This window comes from Leptonychotes weddellii, chromosome 5 (genome assembly GCF_054177405.1).
Source record: "Leptonychotes weddellii isolate Sample4059 chromosome 5, ASM5417740v2, whole genome shotgun sequence".
Taxonomy (NCBI): domain Eukaryota; kingdom Metazoa; phylum Chordata; class Mammalia; order Carnivora; family Phocidae; genus Leptonychotes; species Leptonychotes weddellii.
This window is the reverse complement of record NC_138373.1, coordinates 140,952,804-140,978,914: the sequence shown is the minus strand read 5'-3', so window position 1 is coordinate 140,978,914 and position 26,111 is coordinate 140,952,804. Positions and strand designations below refer to the sequence as shown.

At 38.1% G+C, this 26,111-nt stretch overlaps 2 protein-coding genes across 5 annotated transcripts in view; one reads left to right on the top strand and one right to left on the bottom strand.

Annotated features, from left to right (window-relative positions):
- Window positions 1-4,159, bottom strand: part of SCYL2 (SCY1 like pseudokinase 2) — a 57,181-nt gene extending 53,022 nt beyond the window's left edge. The window contains exon 1 of one of the 4 annotated variants that reach the window (XM_031024624.2): window positions 3,911-4,159. The gene's annotated coding sequence lies outside the window, so the exon portion shown is untranslated. The other 3 variants (XM_081822254.1, XM_081822256.1, XM_081822255.1) reach the window with 3 other exon arrangements.
- The window catches only part of DEPDC4 (DEP domain containing 4), a 25,689-nt gene continuing 3,195 nt past the window's right edge, over window positions 3,618-26,111 (top strand). The window contains 17 exon segments of the mRNA XM_081818988.1: window positions 3,618-3,812; window positions 4,176-4,344; window positions 4,347-4,391; window positions 6,622-6,639; window positions 6,858-7,016; window positions 7,019-7,067; window positions 7,069-7,213; window positions 7,786-7,957; window positions 15,166-15,342; window positions 16,189-16,191; window positions 17,624-17,659; window positions 17,662-17,713; window positions 17,715-17,842; window positions 19,096-19,154; window positions 19,241-19,366; window positions 22,254-22,278; window positions 22,281-22,331. Coding sequence (XP_081675114.1) covers window positions 3,618-3,812; window positions 4,176-4,344; window positions 4,347-4,391; window positions 6,622-6,639; window positions 6,858-7,016; window positions 7,019-7,067; window positions 7,069-7,213; window positions 7,786-7,957; window positions 15,166-15,342; window positions 16,189-16,191; window positions 17,624-17,659; window positions 17,662-17,713; window positions 17,715-17,842; window positions 19,096-19,154; window positions 19,241-19,366; window positions 22,254-22,278; window positions 22,281-22,331 — 1,609 coding nt within the window.

Sequence of the window (26,111 nt, the reverse complement as noted above, 5' to 3'; positions counted from 1 at the left end):
TGCACCTGCCAGAAGGTGCGTTGACTGTTACAGCACCTAATGGCAGGTAGCTGAAAGGAACTGGCAATTCCTTCAGTTCTGCCTACTCATAAACTCTAGAGATAGCAGGAATATAGTGAGTAAAATCAGATTTATGCTAAAAAAAATCCTGCATTTGTAAGTAACACAACTGCAAAGAGTCCCTTAATTCCCCAAGAATAAAATATTAAAAAGTAGAATTAGTTTGCATTTATATATTTATGTATTATGGAAATACTGTAATGCAAATAAAACAGTTACTGTAATTACATCTGATAATGAAATTATGTTTAGTACTTGTTAGTCTCATGGCACCTAGCAGAAACTAGGCTTTCAATAAGCACAAAATAATACACACTGACCACTAATGAACAATACAAATAAATACCAATGAATTCAAAATAGTTTGTTTTATTCCTTAAAGAGGCACAAGTGTCTGAGATTTCTTTCTATGTAAATGCCTAAAAATAAAAGAATACCACCTTACAGTGATTTATATAGCTAAGTATTCATAAAATGAAATTTTGTGATTCAAAATAAGAATTACATTAACATGACACAAATACTTTTGGCAAAGTGATTCATAAAATTTGGGGAAAATGTCGTACCTTACATTCCCATATGCAGTGCTTATCTATTTACATCTAAAGTAAGATGATTCTGAGATATATTCTTGAAATACATTTTTGTTTCTTGTGAGAGCACTCAGAGAATACTATAAGCTTTAAAAAGATACAGTTTTCAAAAAAACAGTTAACATTGGCTTTCCATCATGTTTTATCTTATTCAGATTACACCAGCCGAGTACAACCATTCTCTTTACAACTACAAAAAGTATCTAGTAATTATCAGTTGAGCTAGAACAGATTACTTACAGGAGACAAACCTATTTAAGAAAAACACAAACACTAAAGAGCCTTAGGAATGAACAGTGATGCACACATGTGTTCAACAAATTACTGGTTACCTACTACATGTAAAGTACCATACTAGGTGCAGTAGGACAAACAGGAAGTACAACATTCCATCACTATTTACAAACTTAAGACCATTGTACCATAAGACTTAAAAAAGTAACATGAGAAATTATAAGGCAACATATGCTCAAATATCAAACTAGTAATCTGAACAATAAGATCTGAGGAGAAATCACATCCAACTCTTCTGGCACTTGATGCCCACGTACTTAGCGTAGTTTTTACTACAGCAACTCACTCAGATTCTTAAAATTACCATAATTTCAAAAAAAGTAGCATTGGGGTAGCATCTCACTATTCAGCCCCTTCAGCTGGAGAAGGGGGAGAAGGAATAACTGGGTAGGAAATTAGAATGACCACTAAGCTCACTTCCTTAGGTCTACAGTTCCTCCTTGCTTTAAGAACATACAAAATCTGAAATACAGTGAATGTGTGAAAACTGAAACTCATAAAGCACTGAACTGTTGTCTAAGGTAATGGTTTTCAAACACTGATGAACATCTAAATACATCTAGTAACATCCAAATGACTGGCCAACTTGATAATCACATAGATGCCTACCTACTATTTCAGACCTTTGGAATCAGAATCTATAAAGTGCAGTCAGGGCATTTGTATTTTGAGCAGCTTCCCAGGTGTTCTGATGCACAGTGTGAGAATTAAATGTTATGTGATTAAGTACACAATCTTCAGTGGCAAGGAAACCTGATTTCAAATGCCTGTTCTAATACGTACTAGCACTGGGACCACCAACTATCTCCCTAACACTATTTCTAATCCATAAGAAGGGGGACATGCCACCCAAATATATCAAGTGGCTGTTGGATTAAGGATGATGACACATAAAATGCTTAATATAATTTCTAGGACATTTAGTAAGCACTGAACGAATTCCTTTAACAAACATTTATTTAGCACTTACACAGTATCACATGAGAAACATCTCATTAATTTATTAAGTATTAATAAATATGGCAAGTCTGCAATGGTGTCATGTGAACATAATTATATGAATCTCTCCTAACCAGGAAAGTCTTCCCTGAACTGAACAGGCAGTAGTAACTGGATGAAAAGGAAAAGAAGTGCATTTCCAAGCAGAGAAAGTATCATAACCAAAAGCCACGTACTTGAAGCAGAACAGAAAGAACAGAGTAATTAGGGGAGAAAGGAATGCCAGAACACACTGTGGAGATGAGGTTGGAAAGGTAACCAGGGACCCAAACAGGTTAAGGATGTTAGTTTCTCTTAAAAACAATGAAAGTCACTGAAGGGCTTTACACATGAAGACAATGTGATTAGCTCTGCATTTCTGAAAAAGTCACTCAATCTGGTGTGGAAAACTACAGATCCAGCCACAGTAAATGCAAATAAGCCATAATTAGGAAGCTGGTTATACTTCAGATGAGAGATGATGATGGCTGGAACTAGAGTACTAGTAGTGAAAAGGAAGAGTGGACATTTTCAAGAGGCAAATTAATAGACTTCAAGAAAGATGAATATGAGTCATGCAAGACAGGAAGATGTCACACTTCTACTCCTATACAAAGGGATGATGAAGCTAGTCACTTGAATTAAGCACAGTAAAAGGACCTGGGGGGGGTAAATAATGAATTTCAAAGAGTAGGTATTGTTCAGAGGTATTTATTGTATAGAAGTACAATGTGTCTGTTTTTATTGAGTGTTTATGGATCTCAGAGATAAAAGAATAGGTAGGTTTTGGCATGTGTGTAAAATGGATCTGAACAGAATGAAGGTCCTTACCTTTTACCTTCCACTAGGTTCCTTCCCTTTACAAAATCCTCCAAGTGTCTTTTATGACTAATACTGTCTCAAGAATTCTACTTATATACTCAGCTGATAAACCATTTTTAAGCTTTAACATTAATATTTATATTAAAGAATAAGACAGGAAGCCAAACAAAAAAAGCCTGCAAAGTCTAGAAGGAAGCTTCAAGTACCTGACTTTCAAGCCATTACCAGAAAATGATCGGGTTTTAAAGCGACAGGTTTGGAGCATTCTCGTTAAACTATGTTAAATTTCCAGAATGGATAAAACTTATTCACAGAATCCAAAAAAAAAAAAAAGTCATCATACAAATAATCCCTGAATTTGATCTACAAAAAACTAGTTTGCACTTACAATTTTAAGTCACTACTGACATGGCACTTTTAAGTCACTCGAGTCCAGTCTCATTGAAGACTGTTATAGGGGTTGACCTGACAGTATTGGTCTCCTTAATCAGTGATCAGAGGTACGTATTTAGTCGGATCCCAAGAAGTTTCGCAAGCTTTATCGCTCTAAACCTTCCTCCACCCTTTCTCTCCCGCTTAGAAAAACAAGAGTGCAGGAGCCACCGAGGGAGGTGTTAGTCTTCACAAAACACCTGCCCCACCCACCTCACACACAATAACCTTCCGTTCCAGAACTATAGCTACTGTCTGAAAAGGACGCCTGGCGGTAGAGCGCTGTTCGGTAACCCAGGTAATCAGGTGCAGACCTCAGAACTGACGAGCTGTCTCACCCAGTCGCGGAGTAGTGTCCAATTTCCCAAAAGGGAACCGAGAACTCCACCGCGGAAACCCGAGCTCCAGGGCCTGAGAGAAGGGCTCTCCCTCCCGCAGATGACTCCGGCCCTGGTCTCCCGTCGCCTCAAGGCCTCTTTGGGGGACTCGGGCCTCTCGGATCTGCTCCCCGGAGCTCGCCGCTCCCCCAGCCCGGCTTCGCGCGGGCGCCCACCGTCCCGGCCCGCAGCCGGCAGGCCCGTCACCAGGCAACAGTCACCAGCTCTAAGGGCCTTGGGAAGGCCTACCTCGGGTGCGGGTCCTTCCCCATTCCCTCCTCGCTAGCCTTAAGAGCCCAGGAGGGAGTGTAGCAGGTGAAGGAGATCGCCCAGTGCCCGTGGGCGGTCACTCACCTCTTCCCCTCTTTCCCGGGAGGGGCGGTGCTGGGGCTTGTTTCCCCCGCCCCCCCCGCAAACGCTTCCTAGCTGCACCTGCTCAGCCTCAGAGCCTGGCCGCTGCCGCCGGCTTACTCCATAGCCTCCTGCATCCGAGCGGCCTCAAAGGCAGGAGGCGGAGGAGGGAAGGGAGAGGGGAGGGGAGGGACTGGGGAAGAAGAGTACGGGAGGGGGGAAAAGACCTAAAGACCGGCCGGCCTGGGCATGACGTCACTTCCGGCAGGTTCGGAAGGGGCGGGCCTATGCTCCTTGGGCCCCGCCCCAACCTGGTACTCGGGGGCGGGGTTACGAGTCAGGGGAGGGGCCGGAGCGCGAGTTGGTGGCGGTTTTTTCGACCCCGCGGTTCGGTAACCTTGGCAGCCAGAGCCGGCTTTCCGGGCCCGACCGAGCTGGCAGAGTTTTGTGAGCCGTAACAGTGCCTTCTGCCGGAAAAAGAGGACAGAGAGCCCTATAGATCCTAACCAAATGTGTCCTGAAGGGAAGGGCAGCCCTCAGAAGCGGGTGGTTTGGGCTTGGCCCTTTCCCAGCCTACCTGCCCTCCTTGTCCTGGGTGAAGAATCGTACTCCGCTTTTTCCCGAGCTACTCTCTCTGGGCTGTTCAGGAAGGCAGTGCTTCACAAACATTAATATGCACACGAATCATCTGAGGACTTTGTTAAAATGCACTTTGGATTCAGGAATAGGGTCTGATACTCTGCCTTTCTAATAAGTGCCCAGATGATGCCAATGCTGCTGGTCGGCAGGCTACGCTTAGAACAACAAAGGGTTAAAGGACGAGGTGGCAATCATGAGAATCATATCCTTAACCCAGCCTACTTGTTCAATGAAGGTTAGAGACACAGATGGTCATACCCTTGTCTGCACCGATCATAGACTCAGCCTTTTCCACCCCACTCCATCCTACCCTCTTACCCACTCGCCCATCACTCCCTCGCCTCCTCCTCTAATTCCTCCCTTTTCACTCCTCACCCTCTACCCCTTACTCCTGTCTCCGCACGATTCACAGGGTCTTCGGCTAATATTTCAAGGATAAACAGATGGACAGTTTCTGTTACGAAAGACATTTTAAGGTGATGGGGCTTTTATTTCTGTCATTTTGTCATAACATCAGAACATTATGTAAAATTGGGCATCCCCTTTCCAGTCAAAGGAGGAGAGAGCTTAAATTCTTGGATTCTAATAACAAAAGACCTAGAAACAACAGTCTAGATGTTTCAATTGATTCCCTTATTCTTAAAATTGTTTAATTAAAAATTCACTGGGGTAGAGAAGAATGAGGAGTGGCTGCTAATGTATGGGTTTCTTTTTGAAATGATGAAATGATCTGAAATTAAATAATAGTGATGGTTGCACAACTTTGTGAGTGTACTAAAAAAAAAAACTATTGAATTCTACATTATAAAAGGGTGAATTCCGGGGTGCCTGGTTGTTAGAACAGGTGATTCTTGATCATGGGGTCATGAATTCACATGCCCCACCTTGGGCATAGAGCCTACTAAAAAAATAATAATAATTTAAAAATAGGGACCCCTGAGTAGCTCAGTTGGTTAAGCGGCTGCCTTCGGCTCAGGTGATGATCCCAGGGTCCTGGGATCCAGTCTCACCTTGGGCTCCCTGCTCATTGGGAAGCCTGCTTCTCCCTCTCCCAATTGCTCATGCTCTTTCTCACACTCCCTCTCTCTCTCTCTCAAATAAATAAAAAAAATCTTTAAAAAAATAATTTAAAAATAAATTTAAAAAATAAAGGTGAATTTGTGGTATGTGAATTATATATATATCAATGAAAAAATTTTACTGTCTCCAATTAATTGAAAAAATGTATGTATGTATATTAAAAAGTTCACAAATATATATAATAAAAAGTGAACACAAAGGTTAATTGTTTGAAAGTTAGCCTTCTAGACCTTTCTTTTTATTTACATATATTTGTGTATAATTCAGGAATTCATTTTTATATAACTAAGATGATAGTATATACATTTTCTACTTGCTCTTCATTTTTGTTTTGTTTTTCCTACTTAATGAAATCCTTCCATGCTATAAATCTCATTCTTCCAAATTGGCTGTTTAATATTCCACAGGAAGGCTATGACATAATTTATTTAAATGTTCCCAGATGATGAATATTTTTATTGTTTTCAGGTTTTCATTATTCCTCACAAACTTTTCCTTACAGAACAACTGGCAGATAAATTGATTAGTTTTGTTCAGCTCCTTGACCTAGATCTCTTTCATAAGAGCTTGCCATTGGTCAAGAAAGGCAAAAAGAAGAAAGAAAAAGCAAAAAGCCTCAAGAAGCCACAATTCTAATAATCAAGACTCCAATGTGTGCGTGCATTCCTTTTAAATATGCCCTAAAATAATATTCTTCAAGATTAAGTGTAGCTAGTAGTTACTCATGTAACACTAAGGGTGTATAAATTCACACAATAATATATTTCATATCAGTGAAGCAAGTTCCTGGGTTTACTCTGTTTTTATTGGCAGACAAACATGATGCAGTCTTAGTAAATAGATTATGGTTTACATAAGATGGGAGGAGAAGAAACTTAAGAGAGACACTGGCAACAGATACGCCATATAAAAGCATAAGGTTGTCAAAACTGGGAAACCTACATATTTTTGTGTGATCTAAATTTGTAAGAAACATGTTTAATTTTTTTTCTTTTCAGGATGCTCTGGTCCTTTTCTTTTTTTTTTTTTTTTTTTTAAAGATTTTTTATTTTTATTTATTTGAGACAGAGAGAATGAGATAAGAGAGCATGAGAGGGAGGAGAGTCAGAGGGAGAAGCAGACTCCCTGCCGAGCAGGGAGCCCGATGCGGGACTCGATCCCGGGACTCCAGGATCATGACCTGAGCCGAAGGCAGTCGCTTAACCAACTGAGCCACCCAGGCGCCCTCTGGTCCTTTTCAATCAGTTATGGGGTGGTATTATTCACTCCCTTCAGACTCAAGTGGAAATAAAAAGGAGACATCATTTATGAACATACAAAGACTATTTTACTGGTTCTGTTGCTGTTGATGTAGTATTAAGTCATCTTATGCAAAATACATGCCTAAGTAGTGCGATGACACCTCTCTCAAAGGAGTTTGTCTTTGCCATGTTTTAATGAATCAAAGTATTTGAACTAGTAGGAATGAAACTATTGAAAAATGAAAAGGAATTAGAATTTGAAGATTCAAACAGTAGTCTCTACAGTTTTCTAGACAATAAATCATCTTATGTTTTTTGCAAAAGAAGAAAAGGATTCTGGGAATGGGTTAACTGATGAAATAAAAGCAAAGGAATCTTTAAGGTTAGTGTTAGCCAATATACTGTAATATATTGTGTTTAGACTCTGACAGAACAGACTTCATTGAGCTCAACTTAAATATTATGCTTTCAGTTTTATTCAGAAGCCAATAAAAGAAAAGCCATGTGAAAATTAATCCATGTCTGTGTTTGCTCTAAAACCGTTATGGAAGACATTACCACATAAATTTTTTTCAGAATTTATACAAGGAAGAACTTGTATCTTCTTCGATGAATTATATGCTTTATAATTTTGAAAGTGACTTAGCCAAAGTAAAAATAGCCAAGGTTATCTGGAAACTCACAGTAAAAATTTTCTATTACATCATAGTAATCATGTTAACTTTAGAATTAGTATATATTCTTTTATTTACAATCCTAATTTGTCCTCTTCTGGTGACATTCTATTATCTAATAAATTTATTACTTGTGTTTTTTATTGTAAGCTCCCTGAAATCCTTTGTGGAAATAGGGAATGTCTAAATAAGTTTTAATAAGTTAAAATGTATATTTGAAATTTGATCCCACATATAATATAAGAAAGTCCACATATTATTTCTTAACAGACCAGGAGATGAAATGATTTCAAATCCTCTAGCACAAGAGATTGGTGAGGAAAGAATAGAGGAACCTATTCATACAATGAGTGGGAATATGGCTTTACCTCCAAATATCATAGTTGATAAACCTGTTCTCTCACTTTCAAAAAAAGGTAATTTCAGTTTTCATTATTTTTTCCAGAACTTTGTAAGGAAGAACTGATTTTTTAAATTATTTTTAGAACAGTTTTAGGTTCACAAAAAAATTGAGCAGAAAGTAGAGTCCCCATGTATCCCCTGCCCCCATAGGTATCAACATCCTGTACCAAAGTGATATATTTGTTAAAATCTGTGAACTTCCTTTGCTACATCATTATCACCCAAAGCCTATAGTTTACACTAGTGTTCACTCTTCGTGTTGTATATTATACGGGTTTTGACAAATGTATAATGACATGTACCCGCCAATAGAATCATACAGAATAGTTTCATTGCCCTAAAAATCCTCTCTGCTTCACTTATCTTTTTTTCCTTCCCCCTAACTGCTGGTAACCACTGATCTCTTTACTGTCTCCAAAAATTGACTTTTCAAATATGATAAAAGTAGTGTATTTGGTGTACTGATTCTCTACACCTCTATTAGCGTTTCCTTCTACATCTACATTATATCACACAAGACAGGTGAGGCAACATAGATCCAATAACATTTGTTTTTTACAATGACCATGATCAGATTAACTGAGGTGCTATAATCCATACTACCAGAAAAAAGACATGTAGACTCATTACCAGTCCTTACTATTTATAATCCAAGACCATCTTCTACGACCCTTCCCAAACATCTCCCTACCCTTTACTTTTCAGGACAAACTAAGCAATCTGTTGCTCTACTTCTCTTTACTATTTACTTCATCTACTTGTGGTTTTCTCCTTATGATGCCACTAAAGGTGGAAAGAAGAGCCCCATACCCAGGGCAGTTAAGAGGGATGCATACATAATTCATTAATGGTTGCATCTTTTACTGTATTTGGTCAAACCATTACAGAAGCAAGACAAGAATGATTTGCACCTTGGAGGAGCAAAAGATAACAATAATTAGGAGAAGTGTGATAAGGGAAAGACAAAGTGCCCAAAGAAAGGGCAATAAGAAGAGAAGTGGGACTAAAAGAGAACTCTGAGGAATACTAATAGACACTCAGAAGAAGAGGAGCCAAGCAAAAGTGATTCTTATCTACTACAAAAAAAAAAAAAAAAGTTGTCCCATCATTTACCCTTGAGGATAAAGGGTACTTCTAGAAATTCTTAACTAAAGATGGGTGTAATTTATCAGTAAATATGTTAATAAAAATAGTTTCCAGTTACTGGGCCTTTCCCTTGCTAAGCAATCTATTATGCATTTTGTATGTATTATTTATAATCTAACAATAGGTCTGTAAAGTAAGGGTTAAAACTCTCATTTTATAGTTAGGGAAACTGAGACTCAGAAGGATAAATAAATACTTAAGACACAGTAGGAAAAGAAAGCTGGCATTCTGATGTACGTTTTGAAATGTTATTATTATTGAATGTGAAACATTCGAATAGTCCTACAGGTTTTATTAATGAAAACTAGGAGTTCCCTACCCTTCTCCTCTCACTCATTTCCCCTCTCCTCCCCGAGACAACAATTTACAACTTGTATCTCATATTTCTAAATAGCATGCTTATAATGCCATCTCACGATCTTTCAGTTTTAGGTACATCTATTAATTTTCTGCAGAGGAGAATGGTATTTTAGGTCTCTTCCCTCCCTAATATATATCTCTCACTTTATTTTTTTTATTTTATTTATTTTAAAGAGAGCGAGAGCTCAAGTGGTGGAAGGGGCAGATGGAAAGGGAGAGAATCTCAAGCTGACCTGGCATTGAGTGCAGAGTCCACTCAATCCCATGACCCTGAGATCACTACCCGAGCCAAAACCAAGAGTCAGACGCTCAACCGACTGAGCCACCCAGGCCCTCCCAAAATACTTTAAGTGGTACATATGTTTTTATATACTCTTTTATATGTGATATATTCAACAGAAAATGTTAGATGAAATCAGGAGGAATATGTGTAGATTTAATACTATTGCATTTAGCCAGTAATTTTAAGCATTAAGTCACAAAAGAATAAACTATTAAGATTTATCAAAATTAAGAAGAGAGTTTTTGTATTAAAACAAAGATCAGCCAAGTCTGGGAACCACTGCTTTAGTTTAGACTGATTATTTTATAGATAAGGAAACAGACTTAGAGAAATTAGATAATTTGCCAAGTTTCCACACTTAACTAATGACAACAAGATTCAGACTTAGATTTCCATATTTTTATCAGTGTTTTATCATTATTGTTGCAGCAAAGTATTGTTAACATGAAATGAGAATGAGTGAAATGTATTTGGTATGTTTGCTCTTTGTCACAACTGAATGTGTCAGCCTTCAGAACAGAAAAACAAAAATTATTTTAGTTGTTCTTTCTAACAAAAGCATAGTTTTCAGAGGAGTTTTTAATATGTTACTAATAAGAAATCTCTTTATCTTCAAAAGCCTTTTAAATCTAGTAGTTTGGGGGTTTTTTGTTGTTGTTGTTCTTCGTTTTTGTTTGTAAAAAGGCTTGCAAAAGAGAACTAACTTTAAAATTGACTGACTGCTCTTGTATTTAATGCAAAAAAAAATTCACTTGCTTAGAAGATAAATTTTCAAACCAAAATTTTTTGGAGAAAGTGCATTCGGAAGTTTCTCCAATTTCTAACAAATCAGGCATGAATGGAGTTTTCGCTGTTGTTGTTATCCACTGAAATCTGATTTTTCTGTGATCCTCAAGCACAAAACAACCCCATCAGACATATTAACAGACATAAAATTAGGAATAAAACAATATAGACACTATCTGGCTTAATAAAATTAAATAATTAGCTGGCCAACAAGAACATTTAAGCCACTTTCTATTTGGCAAAACATGACTGGTTAGAGGTCCAGGCTGGCTCAGTTGGCAGAGCACGTGACTTTTTTTTATGTTTCAAGTTTTTATTTAAATTCTAGTTAGTTAACATATAGTATATTAGTTTTAGAGAAGAATTTAGTGTTTTAACACTTGCATATAACACCCAGTGCTCATCACAGTAAGTGCCTTCCTTAATATCCATCACATATTTAGCCCATCCCCCCCACCCACCTCCCCTCCAGCAACCCTCAGTTTGTTCTCTATAGTTAAGAGTCTCTCTTATGGTTTACCTCTCTTTTTTCTCTTTCCCCCACATTCATCTGTTTTGTTTCTCAAATTACACATATGAGTGAAATCATATGGTATTTGTCTTTCTCCGACTCATTTCACTTAGCATAATACTCTCTAGCTCCACCCACACTGTTGCAAATGGCAAGATTTCATTCTTTTTTTTTTTTTTAAAGATTTTATTTATTTATTTGACAGAGAGAGACACAGCCAGAGAGGGAACACAAGCAGGGGGAATGGGAGAGGGAGAAGCAGGCTTCCCGCGGAGCAGGGAGCCCGATGCGGGGCTCGATCCCAGGACCCTGGGATCATGACCTGAGCTGAAGGCAGACGCTTAATGACTGAGCCACCCAGGCACCCCAAGATTTCATTCTTTTTGATGGCTGAGTAATATTCCATTGCATCTGTATACCACCTCTTCTTTACCCATTCATTGGTCAATGGACATTTGGGCTCTTTCCATAATTTGGCTATTGTTGATAAGAGCATGTGACTCTTAGGGCGCCTGGGTGGCTCAGTTGGTTAAGCATCTGCATTTGGCTCAGGTCATGATCCTGGGGTCTTGGGATAGAGCGCCCCCCCCCATTGGGCACCCTGCTCAGTGGGGAGTCTGCTTCTCTCTCTCCCTCTGACCTTCCCCTCCTACTCGTGCTCTCATTCGCGCTCGCTCTTTCAAATAAGTAAATAAATAAATAATATAAATAAATAAATAAAGCATGTGACTCTTGATCTCAGGGTTGTAAGTTCAAGCCCCATGTTGGGTGTAGAACTTATTTAAAAAAAAAGAAAGGCTGGTTAAAGGTATACAATTGGCAACGCACCTATATAAATTTCATCCAAGAAACAGAAGTATTAGTTCCTCTATTTTTGAGAAAAGCCATTTCTTAATTTCCAAATAACTGTAGAAACTACTTCACTTGAGTTGAGGACTGCCAGCAGGGGTAAAGCAGTGTGATCCCTGCAGGTTTCACTGCAAATTTGCATCTGTTTGGCATGAACAGTTAAGGTGAACCACCTTTGCTGACATTTGTTTGCTTTTTACAGTTATTTGGTTTTTTACTAATAATATCATGACTAATATTTCATGTGTTGTTTTAGAAATGTTAGGGTGCAGAATAGAACCTCTCCCTCATCTCTGTGGGGTAGGTCTCAGGAATGCCTGTATCAGCTAGAGCAACTCCACTGTTAATATGTTTTACTTGACTTCCAGAATATGTTTGGACAAAGGTTTCCTCAGTGGAAACAAAGTTTGCATCCTACTGAACACACTGTACTCCTCCTACCAAAACATTTGCACACTTAATGAAATTGCCTGTTTACTTACTTGTCTTTATTCCCACTAGAGTGTGAGGTACTTAGGGACAGTCCTTTTCTTGTTCACCATTGTATCCCCATTGAATGGCACAGGGCCTAGCTGTCGGAAGGTGTGTAAATGTTTAATGGATGAATGGTGCAAGTACAGTCTCCTCATTGAATAAATATTTTCTTTTTATATATACATTCTATATATACATACCTATATGCACATGTATATGTATGTATATAGGCTATCCTAAACACTGGATAGATTGTACATTCATCAAATGCAGAGTCTACCCCCCTTGTATCCTCCACTCAGCACAATGATCACTGAGGATGACGTGCTTCATAAAGATAACCATGGTGATGGTATGTGTTGCCACAATATCCTTCTTGAGCTTGGGGGGTGCCGGGGTAGTACAATCGGTTATGCGGCCGACTCTTGATTTTGGCTCAGGTCATGATCTCAGGGTCCTGGGATCTAGCCCCGTGTTGGGTTCTGTCCTCAGTGGGGAGTCAGCTTGTCCTTCTCCCTCTCCATCTGCCCCTCCCCCCAAACCTCCCTGCTCTCTCTCTCAAATAAATAAATAAATCTTTTAAAAAATATACCCATCTTGAGTTTGATTTCTCTACACAGAACTAGCTATTCTGTTTATCATCACTGCATTGGGCTAGTATGTTCTAGACATGCACATTTCTCTGCTCTGTCTCCTTCAGATCCTTGTTTAAATATAATCTTCCCAATGATAGTTCCTGCACATCTTATTTAAAATTACAATACTACCCCATCTTGCACTGCTTCTCTTCTTTTCTGATCAATTTCTCTCCATAGAACTTACCACTAACAAACACAGTACATATTTCACTTTTTGTTTGTTTGTTTGTTTGTTTGTTTATTGCCCCCCTCCCCGCCATAGAATATAAGCTCCATTAAGGCAAGGATTTTTGCCTGTTTGGGTTACCATTATATCCTTGGTACCTAGAACAGTGCCAAGCACAAAATAGGTCTCAATAAATATTTGTTGAATAAATTAATGTTCTGCCTTGATGCTCTTGCTGAATACTCTTTTTTCCAGATTTGGATTTATTTATAATATATCTACTTGTATTTCTCGGTGACTTCATAAAATTTGCCTTTGCCCATTTCATAAGTGGCTATCCTAGCCTCCTTACTTATGGTATGGCTGCTGAAGGTCCACTAGTTTTTATGTATTTTTTTCTAACACTTGTTCAGTGCCATGCCGAAAGTTTGGTACTAACAGACGTGGACTGATTGATTAGAGGCTATTTATGATCTCAAGTTTTTACTAAAAGGTTGTTAATTTGATTTATTTTTGGTCATTAACTCAAAGGTAGCAAACTGAGATGCCTTTAGGAGCCAGACAGATCAGAGATCCAGGGGGTACTTAATTATCAAACATGTAAATATATATGTACCATTGTTTTGCTTGAAATGTATGGCCTTCTCAGGCTATTTTTCCTTTTCCCACTTAACACAGAGATATAAATATGTATAGGGAAATTGATTTTTACTATAGTAAAACCAACAGGAAAGTATCAAGAAAATGGTAACTGAGACCCTGCCACACTATTAGGGGTACAGTGGAGTGGTAGGGTTTGTGGTGAACTGGAAATGACATGCCAATCCAAAAGGGGTATCCACTAATTCGTATCAGCTCTCTGTGGTCAGGCATTTGAATTCAAGCCCAATGTTTTATGAGATCTTGTGATTTTTTTATAGGGAAGCTTGAAACTCAACATTTTACATGAAATCTGTCATTTTTATACAAGTTAATTTTATTCAAAATACTTTATAACTAAACAAACCATAGCTGTGGTCCAAATTTAATGCATAGGCTACCAGCTTGGGAGCTCTGCAAGAGATTTACTATAGCTACTACTTCTATAATTTTGTTTGATTTATAGGAAAAACAAAACATCAATTATGATCTCATGATTAGGATAATGAAAAATTTCATTAACTCTTAAAAGGAATGACCAAAAACCCAAGTTAAGATTAACCTACTACTACATTTTAATTTAAAAATAAGAAATACAGTTATCTGTGCTGCTTGAATAAAATTGTAATTAGTAATCTCATGTTCTGTCAGGTACAATAATTCATAAGCTTGACAAGCAGTTTTTTGTATTTGGAATTAACCTACTGTTGGCCTTAAAAGCTAGATCAGGGGGCACCTGGATGGCTCAGTTGGTTAAGCGACTGCCTTTGGCTCAGGTCATGATCTCAGGGTCCTGGGATCGAGCCCCGCATCAGGCTCCCTGCTTGGCGGGAGGCCTGCTTCTCCCTCTCTCACTTCCCCTGCTTGTGTTCCCTCTCTTGCTGTCTCTATCTCTGTCAAATAAAAAATAAAAATAAAAAATAAAAATAAAAAATAAATAAAAAATAGAAGCTAGATCAGGGACATCTGGGTGGCTCAGTCAGTTAAGCAGCCAACTCCTGATCTGAGGGTTGTGAGTTCAAGCCCCATGTTTGGCTCCATGCTGGGCATGCTGCCTACTTAAGAAAAATATAAATGAATAAATAAATAAATAAAAACTAGATCATATTATTTTATAATAAAGATAATAAAATCAATACCCCTAACAGTGTGGCATCATGACTTTGATGTCTATTTAAAGGTTAATTTTGAAAAGAAAAATTGTAATTTAGTAAATTTAAATTATCCTAGCATTAAATTCATCCATTGTATCATATTAAGGTAACTTTTCTTTTATATTATTTAGATATGGAAGAATTTTATAATATTGGTTGAACTTGTGTATGTTATCAATCTGATGGTTACTTACTTTTGTTTCTAAGCTGTGGAAGATGTTTGGAAACAACAGACATTTCTATATATTTTTTGACCTATTCACCTTCCATTCTTGGAAAATATTTTGAAGCCTCCTGTTAAAACACAAAATCTTCAATTAAGTGAAGAGGAGGATCTTATTCTCTCAAACACTTGTCTAGACAAAGAGGTTATTCTAAGCTTATGTTTACCTGGTAAGTGATCATTTTTTTAAAAGATTTTATTCATTTATTTGAGAGAGAGAGAGAGCACAAGCAGGGGGATCAGGCAGAGGGAGAAACAGGCTCTCTGCTGAGCAGGGAGCCCGATGTGGGGATCAGTCCTAGGACCCTGGGATCATGACCTGAGCCGAAGGCAGACACTTAACCGACTGAGCCACCCAGGTGCCCCTGTAAGTGATCATTTTTATTGTTAAATAATTTATAACTAAGAAATCCTTTCACATATTTTGCCCTTCATATGTTAAGTTGTAAGAACATATCCATACATATAAGCTGACATCTCTCTTTTATAAATTAATCACTGTGAATTCTCATTTGATCTAACATAGAAAATCACTGGTTATGACCTGTGAGAAGATCATTGGAAATCAGAGTGGTTTAATTCATATGAATTCAGTAATGACTTGTCAATCATCCATTCCCTGCGCCACCCTGAGTGTTTTCCAAAGTTTCATTTGTTTTATGACCCTAAAATAATATAACCATCAGTTTCTATCAGTTTGTTTATCCCTGCCCTAAAAGAATCTATCATCTAGTAGGAGCGATATTCATGGAACAAAACATTACAGTCCAATAAGATAAGCCCTATCATAAAATCAGCCTCATTTGTAGAGATGTTCAGGGAACCATATAACCTGAATGAGGCTCCCTTCTCCTTCCTTCCTATCTCCAAAGTATTTGTCGCTCCTGAACAAACCAGCTTCTAGGAATTCTAAGTCTAAAACCTTGGGTACTGTTCAGGGAGACCCTGATATCTGATGCCTTCTCCCACATGGGCCAAACAAGAAAAGAACATTAGACTCCAAGGCTGAGAACCAGAAAGTTTCAGATCCTGGGAGGAGTTTGGTGATCAAGGACCTGTGGACCCACTTATAAAGTCAGCTGTGGTCCTATTTGCACATGGTTGGTTTCCCTAATTCACAATAGGGCAACAAAGACCCACACAAATGACTGAGTCTTCCCTAGCCCTTGAGACAGGGAGAGTATAGGGACACCATCAGAGAAACAGGATTTCTTTAGACACCTCCGCAGGGAAGAACAGTCAGTTGGCCTCATATCAGTTGGCACTCCAGGCAGAAAGGGTAGGCTATCTGCAAGAGAAAGGTAATTCAACTGCCGTTAATCTTTTCATCTGCAACATGAGGATCTAGAAGATAATTAGTCACACCTAAGAAAATATTTGAGGAAAGATTTCAATCAGACTGCAAAGAATAGGCAAATGGAGACAGATGGAGAAGGAAGAAAACAGCGTGGGCAATGAACTTTAATCTGTGACCTCCTACTATTTTCTCTTCTCTGTGTACCCACATGTGGTATGTGTACACACACACACACACACACACACACACATTAATTCCAAGTTGACATGGTAAGACTGTGGAAGGATGTATAAAATACAAGTGCTAAATAAGAAGCCAAAACAAAAGGGACCTGGTATTAAAGGAAATTAGAATAAATACCAACCTATCTGTATAAAACCTGGGTGTTCAGATAGTGGCCCATGAGAAAAAGGAGGAATTAAAGGCATCACTGAAGAGAGGGAGGAGTGAAAGGATTCTGAATTTCTTATTTTACTCATGTGGGGAGATAAAAAAAAGAAAACAGTATGTGGTGGAATAGAAGTGCATCTTGATTGGGGAAATATTTGGTATCTTTATTTCAAATAATAATAGAACCACATGCACCTAATTATTGGAGTGGGAAAAGCAAGGGAATCACTCATGGAATTGAACAGTGCAGATGAACTCCTCTGAACAAAATCTAAGAAAACTAGAGGGGTGCCTGAGTGGCTCAGTCGTTGGGCGTCTGCCTTCGGCTCAGGTCATGATCCCAGAGTCCTGGGATCAAGCGCCGCATTGGACTCCCTGCTCAACGGGAAGCCTGCTTCTCCCTCTCACACTCCCCCTGCTTGTGTTCCCTCTCTCGCTGTCTCTCTCTCTCTCTGTCAAAGAAATAAATAAAATCTTTAAAAAAAAGAAAACTAGAAATAATGAAAAGGGGGCAAAAAATATTTTAATTCCTTGAAAATAAAGGTACACAAAGCTGTGGTGGTATTTGGTGAAGAAAAAAAGCTATTCCCTCTAATTTACTCCTGTAATCATCCAGCAAAAATTATTAAAATTATACTCTCAAAAGTAGTCTCTTTAGATTTGGTTAAATATAAACTACACTTTATATTTTATCAAACAGTTTTTAGGTAGTTAAATGGAAATGTTAACTATTGATTTGTTTTGTTTTGTTTTTACCTCTGGAGTTGACAACTGGTTTATTAATGCAGCAATTAAATGTTTGGCTATTTCCCTGACCAGTTATAGTTAACAGTTATTCAGCAGTTAGTACAAAATGGAAAAGACAGGATTGAGTATACAGAAGATACTCTTTGATGTTGTAGTAAAATACTATAATCAAGAGAGAGATTGCCTATTAACTGATGAGTATTCCGATATTCAGTTAGGACTTATTGAACTTTTAGGTAAAAGAAGATATTTAAACTTTAGTTTTTTGTACAATAAAATATTTTTTAAAGATTTTATTTATTTATTTTAGAGATAGAGAGAGCAGAGGTGGGGAAAGGAGCAGAGGGAGAGGGACAAGCAGACTCTGAGCTGAGCGTAGAGCCCGACGTGGGGCTCAATCTCATGACCCTGAGATCATGACCTGAGCTGAAACCAAGAGTTAGACCCTTAACTGTGCCACGCAGGTGTGCCTAAAATATTTTTAAAGATACAAGTTTCATGGGGCACCCGGCTGGCTCAGTCTGTGGTGCATATGAATCTTGATCTCAGGGTCATGAGTTCAAGCCCCACATTGGGCGTATAGCTTACTTAAAAAAACAAACAAACAACAACAACAAAAACAAATAGCGGAACATTTAAGAAACTGAGTACTACATTTTAATATTTTTCTTCAGTGGTGTCCAAGTGCTTCATGAAGTCTTTTTTCACTTCACTAATGTTATCTGCCATGTAAATTGCACTATCAAATGTAACTAATATAGTATAGGACATTAGATCTAAGGTAACTATATCACAGGGGCATTGTAAGAAACATATTTTAATATAGCATAGGATTAGAGAGCTGAGGTATTTGGAAATATTAATTTCTGAAGTATTAATTTGGCGATCTTTTACCAAAATAAAAATTGAGTGACATAAATCATGTCACTTTTTTAGCTATGTAGGTAGTCATGTAATTTCATGTTAAAAACAAAATACTATTTGATAATGCTGGATGTAATTATGCAGGTGTTTGGTATATAGAATTATAAAGATTTATTCATTTATTATTTGAAAGAGAGAGGAGAGAGAGTGTGTGGGCACGTGTGAGAGTGCGGGGTGGGGGCTGGGGGTGCAGACAGGAAGAGGGAAAGAATCCCAAGCAGACTTCTTGCCTAGCTTGAGCCGGGCAGGGGGCTCGATCTAATGACCCATGAGATCAATGACCTGAGCCAAAACCAAAAGTCAGTCACTCAACCGACTGAGCCACCCAGGCACCCCTGGCCTATAGAATTATAAAAATAATTTCCTGTGTGTTTGAAATATTTTACCGTAAAAACTTCTTAGTGTAAAAAAGAATCCACAAACCAAATATAGCATCATAGTGTTATAATTGACTACCAAGTATTACAATCTCCATTTTTTTGTATCCAATGAAGCAACTTAAAACACTTGAAGCAACATACTGTATCTAAGATTGTTACATTAGAGAACATTAGAGAATTATGAGGGCTACTTACCTTTATGCCTATTGTATCAGAACCTAATACCCTCAAGTTACAGAAACAGGTGAAAAAAATTACAATAACAGTTTTACAATTTTCTGGTCTTTTTAAAAAAATCATTCAAGTTAAGGTTAATCTTTCTGTTTACAGTATGATAACAAAACAGTGGTCCTGAAAACTCTTGTCAAAGCAGTTTTGCAAACGAGATCATTATTAAAAGTATGGGCAGAACAACTAGTCTGGTTTTTACTGAAGTATCACTCTGAGATATTCAAGGTATCTCTGGCATTTTGCCTGAGCACATTTATTACTAAGCTATTTTCGTACAGCAAAAAGGCAAATCATTCACTTAAATAAATAATTTACTGAGTGCCTGTAATGTGCAAAGTTTGAAGGAATGCTGTTTTCCCATACCCACTAAAAAGAAGGAAACAGACTTAAAACACTATCAATATTTGCAAGCATATTCATTCATTTCTTCAACCCATTTCTGGTGCATTACTATGTGCCAGATGCTGTTATAGGTGGTTAGAATACATAAGCATACAAAACACAATGATGCAGACCCTTGAGGAGCTTATATCCAAGTGAGGGACAAGACAATAAAAAAATACACACAATAAATCAAGTCATAGTTTATAGAAGGCAATACTTGCAACAAAAAGGGGGAAAGAGCTGGTTAAGGGGATTTAGGGTGCTAGGGTGAGGGTGAGCACGAACTTACAGTATTAGGGTGGCAAAGATTGACCTCACTAAGAAAGTAAGAGTTGAGCAAAGACTGGAAGGGGGAGAGAGAATCAACCAAATGGCTGGGAGGGTAGGATAGTGTCCTTGGGCAGAGAGAATGGTTCTTAGTGCAGAGGACCTAGGGGTGATGCATGCCTGGGTGCTGAGGAACAGCAAGAAGCAGTGAGCAGAGGGGAGAGTAGTAGGAGATGAGGTCAGAGAGGTGGGGGCCGTTATAAGTCACTGGAGAGATGTTTCTGCTTGGAATAAAATGGGGAATCACTGGAGGGTTTGAGCAGAACAGCAGCCTGATTTGACTGACATTTATAAAAATAATCCTGTCTTTTATGTTGAGAATGTGTTGTACAGCAGCAAGGGTAGAAGTGGGAACACCTTTTCGGAGGCTGTTGTAATAATCTGGGCAAGAGATACGGTGACTTGAAGCAGAAGAGTAGCAATAGAGTTAGTAAGATAGGGTCAGATCCTTGATGTCTTTTGAAATATCTCAGAAAAAGATTGTCTTTTAGCCTCGCTCTGTATTTTAGTACCAGGCAGTGACACTTTTAGTGGTGTTATGTCTCTAAAGCCTCTACAAGAATTGTTCCTTCTTCAATTTCTTTGTTTAAACAAATTCTGTTGTCACAAGAAACACATTCGCTCAAATTTTGTAGCAGTTCTGTCAACCTTAACTGAAGCTTCTTTCCCATTATTTCAGAGAAAAATATGGTTTTAAGTATATATAATGGAAGCTGTCCCCCATTTATGAATTTTGTTGTTTTGTTTTAAGTAAATGCTATGCCCAGTGTGGGGCTCAAACTCACAACCCTGAGATCAAAAATCGCATGCTCTGCTGACTGAGCCAGTCGGGTGCCCCACCCCATTTATGAATTTTGAATGAAATATATTCTAAAAACTCATTTTTAAGTCAGTTGTTATTCTGTACCTAGTTTTTCATCAAAATAATAACAAAGGGAGGTTAGGGCCCAGGTTACATAAATCTTTAATTCTACTGTCACTAAACCAAAATTCGTGTGTATGATTTACTTGTAAAATAGCCCCCAGATTCCAACTAGGAATTTAGAATTAAATTTTCCTCTGCCTTCCTCTTCCTTATCACTTAACTTCTGCACATTCTTCTTTCTCACCCTGCCTCCTCCTCTGGGCAAATAAATTATCTTTCCTACCTATGGCCGAGAAGTACAGAAGAAGTTTTTCATTTTTTACTTCCCCGTCTTGTCAGAACTAGCAGTGTCATAGAGAAACTCACTGGTTCAAATTTTGTAACAAGCCACAAAAGAACTTGACACGGGCTGGAGGAAGTGGGGGTGGGATTCAGGAAGCAGGGGGAAGGGCTTCTGGAGACCGGGGATGGGGTATTTCAGGGAAGATGATAGGGCTATTTATGATAGGGGCTCTCAAACATGCCAAGCTTTTCCCTGTTACATGGTTTACCTATGCTGTCTACTCTGTCTGGAACATTTTTCTCCCGAACCTTCTTATGGCTTATTCCTTCACACCTGTTAAGGCCTCTGCTTAAAATGCTACCCTCTCAGAAACACAGAAGCCTTCCCTAAAACTACCCATCTTCTTCGCTCTAGCTTTTTACCCTGCTTTATGCTTTCTTAATGGCACTTAACCCTGCCTGAAATTATATTATGTATTTGCTGATTTTTTTAAATTGTCTTTCTCTCCCAAGAGAATGTAAGTTTCATGAATTCAGAAGCTCTTCTTTTTTCTTCTTCCTTTTTTTTTTTTTACTTCAGAAACTTGGTCTGTTTATTCATCACCTAGGACAGTGCCTGGAATTTTCACTGAATGACAGAACGAATTAATGGGGACAGCTCCATGACTGGAAATTGGCAGTACACTTGAAGCTAATGGGTAGGTATTCCAGGGTCCAGGATAAAAGAGCTGTGTGGACATGGAGGTTCAGCATTAGTATGTCTAGAGAGTGCCCTGTATAACAATATTAGCTGATGGATTATTTACCCCAGATACATAATCTAGGATTACTTTTGTGTACCCAAACTGGAAAAGGATATTTATCTTTTTAAGATAATAAAGTTTTAATGTATTTTAAAGCAACCATTTATATATGGACCATGTAATTACAATGTAAGATTATTTAGACCACTGTTATTATGGAAGTACAAATAATTTTCACTATTATAGGAGAGCATTACACTAAGGATTGGTTAACCTAGTTTCAGTTAAAGTACATACATGAAAGTAGAAAATAGAATTTGAAGAATTCTAAAAAAGTTTCAAGTATTTATACCCTTTATAATTCAGAGGCCTTCTGCTACCCGCCCCCTCTCCCCATCTGCAATCCTCTTCCCCTACTCATTGGTCAAAAATATTGAGAGTTTTTTTATGTTGGATTCCTGGCTAGAAAAAAATTCATATTAAATATTTGAAAATACCTGTTTTTGTGTAGAATCCAGTTACTTTATTGGATCTGGTTGTAAGAAACTTAAGAAGCTTCTACATGGAGAAGATCCAGATGCCATATCAGGTATTGATTCAGATTTTTTCCTTCTTTATCATTAGGAGACTATTATAGCCAAGTAAGTTGGAAAGGAGCCAAGGGTGAGTATGTAATAAATATATAATGTTATAAAAAGTAGTTACATGAAGGTTATTTTTTTGATCTCCAGAGCAAGTTCTTCTGTAGTTCTTTTTGAAAGCCCTTTGTCTGATTACCTTTCATCTAAAAAGGTGAAAATTTTCTCTCTCAATGCTGCTTCCAAGTCTCACCTCCCTTTCTGCCTATTACCTACCTGCCTGCTTCCTTGCTCCTGGGCTCTTTCTCGTCTCTTTTTCTGACTCTCTCAGATTTTTTCTCTTCTGTGTCATTCTCTCTCTCCCCTTCCCTTCTCTTTTCTAGGAAATGACCTAGTTTTATAGAGGGACCTGACCTTCCCAGTTGAATAGATGCCATGAATTGTTTCACTTGATGTCTTGTGGCAATTGATCTAATTCCTTAGTTTAGATTTTCTTTAAACTATCAAATATTTTCAGTATAAATTTCCTAAGATTGTCATGTGAGAGACAAAATAACATAATAGATCTAACTGTGGGTGCTGGGGCCAAATTGCCCAGGGAAGTCACTTAACCTCTTTGTGCTTCAGCTTCCTCGTTGACAAAATGGGAATAATAATAGCATCTACCCCACTGGGTAATTATTAAATATTTAATATTTATACTCAATATTAATATTGTAAATTTAAAATACTACAAAAATTTAAATTGTATTATTATTTAAATATTAAATACTATTAACATTTACTATTACTTGATACTAATATTGAGCCCTACTACGTGTCAGATACTGTGCTGAGCACTAACATGGACTTATAAAATTATTTCTTCTACACAATATTTTCTGTAGGCATTATTATTATCCCATTTTATAGGTAAGGTAACTGAAGCTTTAGAGAGAAGTTAATTAACTTGGCCAACTAGAAAAGTGGGTTAATATTTTTTTCCTTAAAAAAATTTTCTGAGGCATTACTAACTTTTAGAAAATAATTTATAGAGTAGGACATAAATTTTCTTGCCTGACTTACTTGGAACTTCTCAGCTAACGGATTTTCTCTCATTCCCTTCTTTGAACACAAAGTATATGACAACAGGTATATTGCCACATGGATCCTGTCTGTTGGATGCAGTTAAACAGCAATACTAAGTAAGTATTCTGAACTTAGCATCTGGAATCTTTTTGGATTAATTCAATCATATCTTACTAAACTTCATTTGGCTGCCATTACTACATTAGCTTTTTACATTCAATTTCTCATTACTTTTGGCTTTTGAGGGAAGTGGAGGAGTTGTAGGCATTTAATATTTATTTCTGTTCAACAACATGCTTTAAAGAGAGATAATGAATATAAGTGCTCGCACAGTGCTATGTGCTGCAAGCATTTGGAAAATGAAAAATGATTTCATAGTATTTTCCCCCAAATAGCTTAACTATTTTGTCTCTTCTTGAAGTTTATCCCTTGTTGAGTAAAACTGTCAGATTATATCATTATACAATTAATTGAATTTTTTTAAAGATTTTATTTATTTGTCAGAGAGAGAGAGAGCACAAGCAGGGGGAGAGGGAGAAGCAGGCTCCCTGCCAAGCAAGGAGCCCGATGCAGGGCTCAATCCCAGGACCCCAGGATCATGACCTGAGCTGAAGGCAGATGCTTAACTGACTAAGCCACCCAGGTGTCCCTTGAATTTTTAAATTGTCTTTCTGTTTTATGTTGTACGCTCTTTTCCCTATACTTGAATTTATTACTTAAATTCATGAGTGTTGTTTTCTTATTTTTTATTATTTTTTAAGGATTTTATTTACTTATTTGAGAGAGAGAACACGTGGGTAGAGGGGCAGAGGGAGAAGCAGACTCCCCACTGAGCAGGGAGCCCCACATGTTGCTTGATCCCAGAAACCTGGGATCAAGACCTGATCATGACCAGATGCGTAACTGACTGAGCCACCCAGGCACCTCATGAGTGCTGTTTTAAAATGCTCCTGATATCAAATATTCATGCATCCATCTCTTCAATTATTCACTAAACATTTTTTGAATTATCTACTATGTACCAGACTTTGTATAAGCACCAAAAAATACAAAGATGTGTAAGATAATGTCCCTGCTTGCAATAAGCTCATGTACCATTGTTTAAAGTAACTGACACATAGTAGATACTCTAGATATTTGTCAAATAAATTAATTCAGTGAAAGAATTGATGTATGAGAGAGATAACCATTATAAATCAATCACAATAAAATATAATAGGGATATGGTCAAGCCAGAGGAAATCATGGAAGACTGGAGGAGGATTACCTGATCTAGTTTGAGGGGATCAGGCTAGATTTGTGGAAGAGATAGTGCTTAGTAGGAGTCTTAAATAATTAGATGTTAATTAAACCAAAAGAGTAGAGAAGGGAAGGATATTCTGGACAATGGAACATTGTGAACAAAAATAGGTAAGTGCTAGTAACTGCAGCCAAGGGGTGGGAAGAATTGAAACTAGAGAAATAGATAGATGTCAGATATTGAAGGGTTTCATTTAGCAACCAAGAAATTCACTAGGCAGGGGCGCCTGGGTGGCTCAGTCATTAAGCGTCTGCCTTCGGCTCAGGTCATGATACCAGAGTCCTGGAATCGAGCCCCACATCGGGCTCCCTGCTCCACGGGAAGCCTGCTTCTCCCTCTCCCACTCCCCCTGCTTGTTTTCCCTCTCTCGCTGTCTCTCTCTCTGTCAAATAAATAAATAAAATCTAAAAAAAAAAAAAAAGTTCTAAAAAATTCACTAGGCAGTTGGGGCGGCATTGAAACTTATTTTCTTTTTAAAGAATTTGACAGAGAGAGAGAGCACAAGCAAGGGGAGGGGCAGGCAGAGGGAGAGGGAAAGGGACAAGCATACCCCCTACTAAGCAGGGAGCCCAATGCAGGGCTTGATCCCAGGACCCTGGGATCGTAACCTGAGCTGAAGGCAGATGCCTAACCAACTGAGCCACCCAGGCGCCCTGAAACTTATTTTTAAGACAGTGACATGCTAGCGGCACTCAAGTGGCTCAGTTTAGTTAAGTGTCTGACTCTTGATTTCAGCTCAGGTCATGATCTCCACATCATGATCTCACTGTCATGAGACAGAGATCTGCAAGGGCTCTGTGCTGGGCATAGAGCCTGTTTAAGATACTCTCTCTCTCAAGGGGAACCCTCTTACACTGTTGGTGGGAATGCAAGCTGGTGTAGCCACTCTGGAAAACAGTATGGATGTTCCTCAAGAAGTTAAAAATAGAGCTACCTTATGATCCAACAATTGCACTAGTAGGTATTTACCCCAAAGATACAAATGTAATAAATCAAAGGGGCACCTGCACCCCAATGTTTATAGCAGCAATGTCCACAATAGCCGAACAATGGAAAGAGCCCAAATGTCCATCGATGGGTGAATGGATAAAGAAGATGTGGTATATATACACAATGGAATATTACTCAGCCATCAAAAGGATGAAATAGTACCATTTACATGGACATGGATGGAACTAGAGGATATTATGCTAAGCGAAATAAGTCAATCAGAGAAAGACAATTATCATATGGTTTCACTCATATGTGGAATTTAAGAAACAAAAGAGGATCATGGGGAATGGAGAGAAAAATAAAATAACATGAAATCAGAGAGGGAGACAAACCATAAGTGACTTTTAACTAGGAAACAAACTGAGGGTTGCTGGAGGGGAGGCGGGTGGGGGGATGGTGTAACTGGGTGTGGGCATTAAGGAGCGCATGT